The following is a 12,615-nucleotide window of genomic DNA, read 5'->3' on the forward strand; positions in this document are numbered from 1 at the left end:
GCTTCTTCATGGGAAACACAAGCTGGCTTTAGCTTCAGGAAGGAAACTATCGTAGATATAATGCATTTAAGCGAGGAATTTCTTACCCTGAATTTGGGAAATGTGCAAAATAACCTCACAAAAAAAATATTAGGTTGGAAATATACTCCTGAATTTATCTGGGATGAAAGTCTATTAGAAATGTTTGTAAAGTGTCAGCAAAAATGACAGATGATTTTCATGGTTTTTTTTCCCTTTAAACATAGCATTGTGCCAACTGTTCTCAGCAATATTTGTAAATGTAAACCAAACCTAAGATTTTTCTGGCTAGGTTTCCTCACATCTTTCTTTTATCTTTATCTAGCATCTCCAATTGCATGAAATGAACAGTCTTCCCTCAGGTTGTTGTTACTGGTGTCCTTATAATTTTCTGATTTTCATTACATATGCTGCCTATAATTTTTTTTTTTTCATGGCTAGGCTTTGTGAACGAAGATTTAGGAAGGCTCTATCCACATTTGTTACAAGCACACTGGTGGCTAGTGAGGCCAATATGAGATAGACATATCTGATTGCAAAAGGCACAGCAGAAAGACTCCTTAGGTGGTGTATTCTGCAGGACACGATTCTTTCTGCGTTATCTTTTCTCCTCGGGAGTGATCCTGCGTGCTTTCTCAAAAGATGGTGTGTCTCCAGACCTCCCGATTGGAGGCCAGAGTAGACCAGTTATGATGATCAATATGGCCGAGGCTGAGATGTTGTTTCAGGGAGCTGCCTATAATAACCCTTAACTATATAATAATATTAATCCTTTGAATTATAATAGGCAGTCTTCTGCATTATTTCTCAGAGAGGACTTAATTCTCCTCTCTCTTCCTTCTTCTGTGGTTTACAACATTGCTACAGTAAACACAGGCATACATGACTTTAATTTGGTATCATCCTGCTGCTACATAGAGTGATCACAAATGTGGACATGTAGTCCAGAACAAAGAAATATGATGAGCAAGTTGTCTTACTATTTTCCTGAACAATCAGTCCCTGGATTGCCTTCAAACACACCTGACTTCAACCTTTGCAATGGCCCATGCAAGGAGTATTCAGGCTGTTTCACTGCAAACAAAGAGTTTGGTTTTAAAACCAGCCTCAGGGATGCCCTGATGCAGTTATAATAGAACTACAGCTCTGGTCCACTGTGGCAGTCAGGATTTAAACCCAGTTTTCTGTGTTCTCCCTAAGTCTTCAAAAAATACTATAGACAAATGTTCTGGCTTCCTGAATGGAGCTGATGAGATAGCATTTTACCCATGAACTCCATGAAGTAAGGTGTTGTAGGGCAGTGCTATGATCTTAATCCCAGATGAAATGTGAAATTACCAAAATACATAATCTGGGAAGAGCTGAAAAGTCCATATCTCATGGGGGGTAAAAAAGAAAGAGGAAAAGAACACTTTATTAAATTCCACACAGTGCAGCACAAAGGCTATTTGCAATTGCTATGCAATTTAGATGGGAAAAAGAAAGTATTCTCCATCTTTGACTAGTCTGATTGTAAATCCCACCCACCAAACACTGCTTCTATTTTATTCCTTGGGAGGTGAGTGAGAGAGAGCTCACTCTAGTTTTAGTTCACCCATGATAATGTACATGAAAGAAGGCCCCAGATTGCACATACTATTTCTCTTCCTTCCTATCCTCTTCCCCCACCCCAAATACCCTCTTAAATCACTACTTTTTTGTTTCAAACAAAAAGGCTGAAAAGGTGAAATTTTAAATAATGATTGAGGATTTTTTTATTCATTTAAGTTTCAATATCATTACAGAAAATGTTATGGTACAGAGTTGTTTAACATTAGTTTTATTTCTTTGCTCATTTGATTTCCACATGAATGCTGGTAACACTAATATCTGTACAAGATCAGTCTTTGATTTTTTTTAGTTTTTAGTTCTGTACATTTTTAAATGTATTGGTTAAAAAGGCTGTCAGCACTTAAGGAAGCAATTTTTTTGTTTGTTGAAATAAAAGGTATCCAGTTACTGCCCAAGAGTACTGAGCTGGGTGGCTGCTGGGACAAGAGAGATCCCTGAAAGCACAGCGAGGTGAGAAAACCTCGGGGCTTCATTGGGTTCCCAGTGCAGCCACTCTGCTTTTGGCACTGTGCACATCAACACGAGATACAAGATAAAGAACAAGCAGAAGCTCTCTGTGAAGCGGTTATGAAGCATACTAATAAGGGAAATCCAAGTGTTGTCTACGCTAGTATAAATAAGCAGACAGCCTTGTTTTAAGAGCATAAGTAGTTGTATCTTAAAGATGAGAAAAAACACAAGTTCTGCAGGCACCTACTGCTGTCTACTAAAAGCTACCGCTATTAGAACTAGCATTGAACACACAAAGCAATTGCAAGGAAAGGAAAAAGTTGCTTTGATATAATCAGAATAAATTTCTTTGTTAAGATTTGTTTTAAAGTTTTTTTTAAAAGGTATTTATTTAAATTCCATTTGAAATATATTTCAAGATGTTGACTATACTGATCATTTTTTATCCAAATCAGAAAAACTAGCTGTGCCGTTGCATATTACAGGATACAGTCAATGATATGTGGACATGCATCAAAGCTTCGCTCTTGCTGGTGACATCATAGCCTTCCAATGACCATGACATCCACCACCTCCCCCTTGTGAAGCTCCACATACTGCTCTGTCTTTGGAGGTAGCATCAACAGTCCATTGGCACTGCGCATACTCATCAGACGACTGCTCATCTGATTCCCTACAGGAGACAGAGAACAATTTCAGTTGTCTTCAGTTAGTTCCAAATGCTGCAACACATCACACAACAAACAAAAGCTGTTATTACGAAGACATTTATGTGGCTAACTTATTCATAGAGCTGAGATCTTCCTGTTCCAAGGTGAATGGAAACAGAGAGCTCTGTGGAGAATTAGTCAGCTTCTCATCGGACTAGCTCTCAAAATCATCACTCCCTTTACTGATCGCTTTCCTATCCAGCCTTCCACATTATCTGTACATGTATCTTGTCCTAGTAAATTGCTTTTCTGTTCGAATTTCTAATCTTATTAAAATTAGTTTTCTACTTGTATACCTAAATCCAGTTGTACAAACATTAAAATCATCACAGTCTAAATATTTTTAATATATTGTTATAGAATAAGTTTGATTAACTTTATTCTCTCTGATTAGAATCATCTAGATTGGAAAATACCTCCAAGATCATTGAGTCCAACCTTTAACTGAACACCACCATTTCAACTAAACCACAGCACTAAGTGCCATGTCCAGTCGTTTCTTGAATACCTCCAGGGATGGTGACTCCACTTCCCTGGACAGTCCATTCCAAGGCTTAACCACCCTTTCAGTGAAGAAATTCTTCCTGATGTCCAACCTGAACCTCCCCTGGTGCAGCTTGAGGCCATTTCCTCTTATCCTGATGCTAGTTGCCTGGGAGAAGAGACTGACTCCCATCTTGCTACAGTCTCCTTTCAGTTGTAGCGAGCGATAAGGTCTCCCTTTAGCCTCCTTTTCTCCAGGCTAAACAACTCCAAAGCTGCTTCTTATAGGACTTGTGATCCAGATCCTTCACCAGCTCCACTGCCCTTCTCTGGACACGCTCCAGCACCTCAATGTCTTTCTCATAGTGAGGGGCCCAGAACTGAACACAGGACTCCAGGTGTGGCCTCACCAGTGCTGAGTACAGGGGGACAATCACTGCCCTGGTCCTGCTGGACAAACTATTGCTGATACAAACCAGAATGCCATCGGCCTTCTTGGCCACCTGGGCACACTGCTGGCTCACGTTCAGCCAGCTGTTGACTGGCACCCCCAGGTCCTTTTCTGCTGGGCTGCAGAATACTCCTGTTTAGCATCAGTAGCTTAGCACTAGTAGCTAAAATAATTTTCAATAAAATCAATGCTGCTAGCACAGAACTAGCTGAATCTGGCAGATACGAGCAGAATGAAGAAGGTAAGGATCAAGGAACCAATTCCATGAGAATTAGGTAACTTCAGAAAAAGGCCAAGACAGCAACAAAGAAAACCAATAAGAAATCAAGAGGCCACTGACCAGAATTAAGTGATTGGATTTTGGGATCAAGTGCTGGATGGTACAAGTATAACTGGAGGGTGCGATCTGGTGTAGGAGTCCCTCTCCAGAGACACCCAGCTCAAGCTGCACCCTGAGAACCACCTCAAAAGAACACATCCTGAATATGAACGGTATCATATTGGTTGTACTGACAAAAAACAAAAATGCAATAAAAAGTAATTCCCTTTAGTTTCTTAGTTTTCAGACTTCCAGATTGACAGAGAAATTATTCCATATTGTCTGTTTGTATAGGGAAAGAACTGATGCACAACAAAACAGAGGTAAACCAAACACAGCATTGTAGATCTAAGTAATAACTTGATTTATAGCTGGAAATGTGTTGGAGGCTGTGTGATGGAATCAACGGTAAGAACTTTATCTGTGTAAACAGTCAGGAACTAATATTTTCCCTGTGGAGACATATGTAGAGCTTTGTATTAAACAATTTGGATGTACCAAAAAGACAATTAGTTGTTTAAGGACCTGAATCTCTTGTGAAACTGTCAGTCAGCCTTCTAGCAGTACATAGCTAACAAAGTATTAAAATCTACTATTTACCTCACCTGCAGCTGAGTATCCTGAAGTATCACTAGGTGGCAAATGACTAATAAGGCCTTGGTCTACTTTAAGAGAACATATACAATCTCTGCTATCTCTTCTACTTTTCCAGTTCAGCTAGAATCACATTTCTGTTATTTATATTATATAAGTTTTAATGGTTAGGTTCGCAAGTCATATCATGACTGAATTTTGTACTAATATACATGTATGGGCGCACAAGTATGTCAGTAAAACAGTCTGCATAACTCAGGTTATATGAAAAAACATGCGCCCCGGTTTGGTTGTTTTGAGACATATAGGTAGGAAGGCAAGGACCTGTGTGAGTGTCTGTCAGTCTGTGTGACAGGGCACTAACCTGTACTCTGTGCCCAAGGTAGTGGTTCTTGGTGATGCCAAGTCAGTATACACCGATGATATTCTGGGCGGGGGTCCAATTTTACATCACATGATAACTGCAGAAGAAAAAAAGAAAGGATGAACATGTCATGCATTCACATTGCAATGTCTAATATAGTGGAACAATCTGTTCAGTTGTTTTTCCTTAAAAAAAACTTGCATTTTGAGGTCAGATGGTATCTAGTGCAAAATTAGAAGCTGTACAAGGCACAGACTGCAGTATTTAAGGAAAATACAACTGTGATATTATAATATCAAAGTTTGTGATAGAGTATACATGCATTAAGTGGAATATTCCAAAACTGTTCCTTTACTGGGAGTTTACAGATAGTTTTTCTCCTGAAAAAAGCATTTTCTGGTCTCTGGATTACATTATCTGGATTAAAGATAACAATGTTAGTTGCATTCAAAATCCTGCTAGCTCTGACAAAAGGGAAATGGCCAATCTCTGAAATGAAAAGACATACAGGAAATGGCTCACAATGGAATTTAATGGAACACATTGGAAAATGAATGCAAAAGTGAAGGTCACTACAAGTTGCTCTCTGTTTTAGAATATTTTAGCTGTGAGGTAAAGAAAAATCTGGATGCTTGAGGAAGCGCAAAAGAGAGAAATGGGATAAGCAGTACGAGAAAAGCACATAGCCAAGAACACTAGGAAAACTCCAAAGCGTGACGTGTTCCTTTGTGTATTATTTGAATCAAAAATAGAAGAAAAATACATTATAATAACATGCCTTGCATCTAGATTAAATAGAATTACAGTATTCATGATGAAGAAGAGTGAATAGTTTAAGGGATTTACATTGCTTAGGGTGGGGGTCATGCGGGTTACTTATACAGATAACAGAAAGGCTTTAAAGTTTGTATTTTCTATCATTAATGCAGAACTATCCAACTCTAGGTATTCAGAGATTACTCTGCATTTTTTTACCACAAGTTACAACAAACACTTTTTTTAAACAGAAAAGTGTCCTTCCCACTTGACTGTCAAACGTCTGCCTCTCCATCTCTATATCTCGCTCCATTAGATGGCCATCTAACTCTCAGACGTTATGGGACTGATTATTACAATTAACAGAGATTGAGAATGTATCTGTGTGAACTTCCTTCAACTGCCAGTACTAGTCTAGGGCTCAGATTACCCAAATACGGCAGTCTTTCAAAGCCCAAAGAGCTGGGCTTCAACATCTTGAGAGAATTTTTAAATAGAGGACAAGCTTCTTACCCTGGCTTTGATGATAGTGGGCCGAGGATCCAGGATACCCTGCATTTTCCTCAGTGCAGGAACAACAAAGAGATTGCAGGTGACAACAGCTGACACAGGGTTGCCTGTAGAACAAAGAACAGTTGGTGGTGACTCCCTCTTGATTTACTCTGTGAATTGCTGAAAGTGAAGTCACGTTTTTATAGCAATTTCACTCTAAAGAACTCTACAGGGCTTTTCATGCTATGTACAGGAAATGTTTCATTCAAGACTACAGTGGCATGTGGCAAGTAGAGCTGTTGAAAGCTACACTCTGGATGATGGTGTGCTGAAATCCTGCTCTGACCAGAATTGCCCCATATTACTCAGGCCCCACCATTTGCCTCTATTCTTCCATGGCCTTTGTCCTATGCCTGGATTTGTCTGGGGCTGGGGCAGGGTTTATTGTGCATAGGTATTGGTTCTATTTCACAGGGCTCTCTATGCATGACTAATGGTTCCCAGACACATGAAAAAATTTCAATTCCCTAACAGAGTGGAAAAATGGTATAAGTACAAATTCTGAGGAGAATTCTACTGATTTATATGTTTTCTGTTGACTCACAACAGAGGTTTATGACCATCTGTCAAACACCACTGTCTTACACATCTGGACCTCCCTAGATGACAGTTTTAAAGTAAATACTATGATTAAACAGAGGCTCCATTGATCTCTCCCTTGTAAAAAAATGTACTACAGTAACTAAAGGAAGAGAGGGTAAAACCACTAGAGATACATCTGAAAACCACCAGCTTATCAAGAACATGACTCTCTGTATTTCTGTGTCAAAATTCGTGGAAAACCAGAGAGATACGAATAAAATAAATTCCTCCTGATCTAGGAAGGCAGGGATCCCTAAGTAAATGTTTACTCTGAATAGATGCTTTCCCAGGGCACGCATTGGCCAGTGGTGCAGCTGTGCTGCCCTCTTTTGGTTCCACAGTACAAGCATGATAAACAAAAATATTCTGTAACATGTTCCTTGGCACTCCCTCATTTTTGTCTCCGTTTTCAGTACATCAGAGTGGATGCAATGATTTACACACACACAGAGGATATTTACTGCAAAGGTGGAGGAAGCTAGAGGAGAAAAATGCCCTTATAAAAAAACCCAAGGAAATTGTTGGATGGAAGAAATAAGACCTGTACACCAGCAAATTCTGAGGACAGGAATAAAAGAGAACTCCTTAGTACATTCCTGTAAGTCCATTTCTTCTGGAAATTTCTGAGAAAATCTTACAAGTACCTTCCTTAGGGATGCCAACACCAGGCACAGGTACTGTGTGATGTCACTATTCTGTTTCATGACTGTCATCTCTGCACAGCAACAGAAGTAATCCAGAAAACATCTTACCTGGGAGCGCAAAGATTATTTTTCTTACGCCATCAATATCCAGAGTTGCAAAAGTTGTTGGCAAGCTATGGAAAAGGAAAGTTATTTAATATCTGCATTAGACTTTGACTTAACATTATTATATAATTTAAAGCATTTGGAAAAGAAAACAAAACAGAATATCTCTTTCTCAGCAGTTCACTAGCACCTTATGCTTATTCCACACTGGAGGTATAATCCTCTCTTTGTAGTGACAGAATAATTAGTTTTTCTTGGTATTCAGCTATGAAGTTTTAAGTAGATGAGTTTGCTTCTGGAGAGGAAACATCTAAAAGGAGACAAACTAGTAATCGAAAACCTAATTCTAGCATTGTCTTCATGCCAGAAGCCAATCAATAAAGAAGTAATACTGAAATTATGCAATTACAGAGCTGTGTTTGTTTTTCATACAAGGGTCTCCAAATTTTTATAACATTAGTGACTCCAATTCTCTTACTCCAGTCTCTACAGCAGTAGTGACAATAGAACAGTATTTCTGACAGCAAATGCTAGCTAGTCTGCAGATGAACAAATTCAGCTCCACAGCCAGAGCTGCAGCCAGGTAAGACCCAGGTCTATCAGTGAAGAGCTTTGTTTGCCTTTCAGAGCTGCTCCCGAGTCATCTTTAGCATGTTGTTATGAAGGCTATTACAGTTATACAAATAGAAGAGTAATGTTGGCTCAAGAATGTGGCTGGTAAAGAAAAGGGACTCATCATGAAAATAGAATTCTACACACCTGTGTTAATAAAATCATTTTAAACCTTAGAAATGATACCTTACAGGAGCAATAATTAGGCTGGGTTCCTTGGCTTCATCTTGAGCCGACCACTTTCACCTGGTCAGCAGATAATAGTTGATGACCAGAAGCAACTTTGGAGATTTGCCACACTTTGGTCATTACCAACTAGTTTTGCATGTGCTAAGACTGATCAATATCCTGTTTTACCAGGGGAAGTTAATGTTTGATGTTTCTCTTTCAAAATGTTTCTAACATGATGGAAACCAGATCGGTGGTCTGGTATCAGACCGCCAACTCTTATAACCAGTGCACAAACCAAGGTACAAAAAATCTAATTGCTAATTCATATTTACTAGAAACTCTGAATTCTCATATGAGATTTCAACACCATCATTGGTAAAGTCTTCCAGTACTTTCTTCTAGCAGTGCTGCTAGGCAAGACATAACTTTACATGAGCTCAGCAACTTTCAGATCAAGTGGATGGATGGTAAATCCCAGGCCCTACTCTACATTCATGTAGCACATCAAAATATAGGCATAAAACAAATTCTGACTTTGCTCTTGGAACTTACTTAAGGGATTTTTTCCCAACTCACAACTCATATCTAAGGTCTTTTATGACACAGTTAATAAAACCCAAGACACAGTATTTGCTATTGCACTACATACAATGAAAATGAGAGTGCTTAGATTAAGAACTGATGACAAAATGTTTTGGTAGCAGTAAAAAATATCTTTCTTGTGGCATAAAATGAAAATGAATATTTGGGGGAAAAAAGATTTCTTGAAGGTTTTTTAGCTAGTTATTAAAAGTTTATTGCTACAAGGCTACAGAGGGTTCACTAGAAGAAAGAATTATGCTCGCTTTCAGGTAAGCCAGAACTAGAATTTAGTATTTTGAATTCTCTAAATCAAGTTATCCATTCCTGTCAGCAGCAGAGGCTGGAGTGCAGATCCTAGTTCAGGGACTTCGCTACACCAATTGTAGGAGTATGACAGAAGCAGTGAGCAATTTCCATGCCTGGGCTACATCCACCATGGGAAGAAACGCTTCCAGCTCACTCATTCCTGTTATGGAAGGGAGATGGTGGCAGCAGCAGCACAAGCACCAAGCCCACATGCAGTTCTTTCCTGGATTGTATGCAAAGGCACTAAAAGTATTTATCTGTTTTCATAGCAAACACTCACTTTCAGTTCTGCTCCCTGGCAACAGTTATGGACTAGAGGGAATCATTTCTCAAAGCTGTGCTTGGTCTTGCATTGCTGGACCATGCCAACCTAGCTTGCAAACAAACTGCACTCCAAAGCGAGTGAGGTAGAGCTGCAGACATCTTTTCACTACTGCACTGTGAAAGGAAACTATTTTCAATATATGTAGTTTTCATTTCCTCTATAAAGCAGACTCATTAATGAGCATTACTACGGCAAAGGAAAGCAATGCTGAAACAGTTTCCTGAGGTGAACTAAACACATAAAAGATTGTGCTTACTTTAAAATTACTATGCTCAATATGCCAATTAGACAAAGCTTTGTAAATTAGCTGTCATTCCACCTCTCTCAAGGAATTGCTTGTTTGTAGGAAGATAATTTACACAAATTTTGAAGCGAAATAAGATACTCTTTAAGTAAACTAGCAGTTTAATGTCCTTATATTTCCTGGCTATCTCATAACAACGTCAGTGTGAGTTCTGTGATCACACTGAAGACTGTGGCAATGTTTATACCATGCTGGTATACCACTAATCCCCAAACCTGATTTGCAACAGTTATCAGAGAAGTATCTCTTACTGATAAAAAGTAATTTCTTTGTTCCAGTTAATTTCACCTGTAAAGATGATAACTAATCTGAATAGCACTGATTTTGCTTATTTTTCCATATATATCTATTCTGTGGTTTTTAGTATATCTGGAAAACTGAAATCTACTGAAGCACTTCATTAGGATATTTGGCCCAATATAGCCTCCATTTAGGCTACCTAAACAAAAAGATTTCTTACCCTGGTTTCATAAAAACTCTGCCAAAGTGAATCTGTGCGTGAAGATCAATATCCAGTACCTGTTTAAGATAGTCCTGTTTAAATTAAAAAAAAAAATCAATTAAGTAACATCAAAGTGGCTTTACATCATCTAAGCATTCAAAGCAATTAATTAATATCAAGTGAAGATGAAAGACTTTCCATATCCTCAAAGGGCTACAGTTGAGTGGGGAATTTCCAGTATTTGAAAGCAAGTGTTTTCAAAAAGAAGAGGTAAAGTATAGACTCATTTTAGGTGCCAAACCAGACTCCACAAGGACACAGTAACATATTTACTTAAAAGTCACCTGCAACATCAGAATCTTAGAGGACCCCACAAATACCTAAAACATTTTCTATGTCAAAGATGGAAAAAACCTTTATGGTTCAAAATTAAGACTTAAAATCATCAAGTTATTTAACTTTTGCCATGGAACCTATTTAGCAGTAGATTCAGAGATGTCCTAGTACTTTTGAAATCAGTACTTTACTGTACTGTAGAAATCATAGTTTTCCAGGATACTGTAATTATTGTAATTTTCTGGGGACATGGTATAATTCACGGTAGTTGTATTTAACATTCCTTAGAAAGGAAAAACTGTGGGTGATTTGTATGTGAGTTAAGTTAAATGATTTTGCATAAACACAATTGATCCAGTTATTAAAACAAAGTGAATTACTTGTTTAGTCTTTATTGAAAATTGCTGTGCTTAAAGATGTAGTACCCTATCTGTTGTGTTTAGTGAGGTTAAAGACGCAGACTGTAACAGTCATCTGTTTTCCCACCTCTTTTTTTTTCTTGATGTGTGTATGTTTAAATACTTGGAAAGCAGCATTTCATTTCAGCCAGGCATGAATTCTCAATTACTGATTGCATTAACCCCATTTTTATTTTCTATTTACTTTTTGGATGTTCACAGTTATTTGATTAGAAGTCAGTAGAAACAGAGTAGAAAGCTCAGTATCAGAGGGCAGACCATCAGTGGAATATAGAGCCTATTGATTTTATGCTGTTGTCTCAAATTCAGACTGGGGAGAAATCAGTCAGAAGGCATGAATGTCTGTAAGACCATTCAGCGGTCCAGTCACGTCCTAGTGTTCCTTTCTCTGCACTATGTCACTACATTCCCAGTTTAAAGATTAGCACTTGTCCTTGGCTATTTTTCTAAGAATACTGAAAACAACTGGAGTAACTGAAAGTGGTTGGCACTGGTTTAACTAATTACCCATTTTCATGATACATCCAACAATAACATTTCTACTAAAAAAAGTGACAAAAACTCATGTTTGCCATCTCCTAATGACCGTCTTTAGTATTTGTTAGTTATAAAAGGAGAGATGTTTCTTTTACCTGCCAAACTCACAGATTCAGCCTGGGACCAAAAAGGAATATGAGTCTTCCTTCACATAAGTCATGATTAATAAATGTCCTGAAGGTTCATCTATGCCCCACTAGCATCTGTGTATCCCTATTTTCTTTGATGGTTTTGGCACAGGGATTATCAACAGGAATTCAATCAACAATAATGTTAATGATTCAAAAGGCAAATATATCAACTCACTAGGTCTCATATGTATTGCCTCTGTAGGACTATCAGGTGCAAAATGTGCTAAAACTATTTTTGTAACAGATAGAGCTTTGGCATATTCAGGAAACAGATGTGCTGAGTAAAAAAAAGCTTTTTATATACTCAGGTTGCTTTTCCAAGTACTTTTAAAGTATCTTAATTCAATCTACATTTTACCTACTCTGAGAACAAAAAGAAGTCTGTTGCCTGCATGTGCTATTAACCAAGCACCTTCCTCATCAAAACTACACAAATCATTCCTTAAATAAAAACACATTTGTAAATCACATTAAGAATTAAAATCTCCTCTGTTGTACTGTGTCTACTATAGTACAGTAACAAGAACAAAGGGAACACGGATAGCATTGAAGACTATTTTCTTAATTATTTCACATATAAGTGGTCCAAGAAAAGGAGGATCCCTTTGTAATAAACATTAATACAAAGGTAGTAGCTCTGACGACAGACTCTGGCTTGAAATTCTTACATATACTGTAGCAAGTCATACTTAAATTTAGCATACCTTTTCCCCCATAGATACACCTCCTGATGTAATGATCACATCAGCACGGCTGATACCCTCATTCAGTGCATTCAGTAAATCATCTGGGCTACAGAAAAGAACAGGCA

General features: G+C 38.1%; 1 protein-coding gene across 8 annotated transcripts in view; it reads right to left on the reverse strand.

The window, feature by feature from the left end:
• Positions 1 to 1,747: 1,747 nt before the first annotated feature.
• The window catches only part of GPHN (gephyrin), a 288,205-nt gene continuing 277,337 nt past the window's right edge, over positions 1,748 to 12,615 (reverse strand). For all 8 annotated transcript variants that reach the window (XM_017829764.1, XM_017829762.1, XM_017829761.1 and 5 more), the window contains 6 exons: positions 12,509 to 12,596; positions 10,400 to 10,473; positions 7,643 to 7,707; positions 6,270 to 6,373; positions 5,001 to 5,097; positions 1,748 to 2,752 (listed from right to left, as the gene is read on the reverse strand). In XM_017829764.1, the coding sequence (XP_017685253.1) occupies positions 2,619 to 2,752; positions 5,001 to 5,097; positions 6,270 to 6,373; positions 7,643 to 7,707; positions 10,400 to 10,473; positions 12,509 to 12,596 (562 nt within the window). In that variant the 3' untranslated portion in view covers positions 1,748 to 2,618. The remainder of the gene's footprint in view (positions 2,753 to 5,000; positions 5,098 to 6,269; positions 6,374 to 7,642; positions 7,708 to 10,399; positions 10,474 to 12,508; positions 12,597 to 12,615) is intronic.

This window comes from Lepidothrix coronata, unplaced genomic scaffold (genome assembly GCF_001604755.1).
Source record: "Lepidothrix coronata isolate B3197 unplaced genomic scaffold, Lepidothrix_coronata-1.0 Scaffold168, whole genome shotgun sequence".
In the NCBI taxonomy this organism is placed as follows: Eukaryota; Metazoa; Chordata; class Aves; order Passeriformes; family Pipridae; genus Lepidothrix; species Lepidothrix coronata.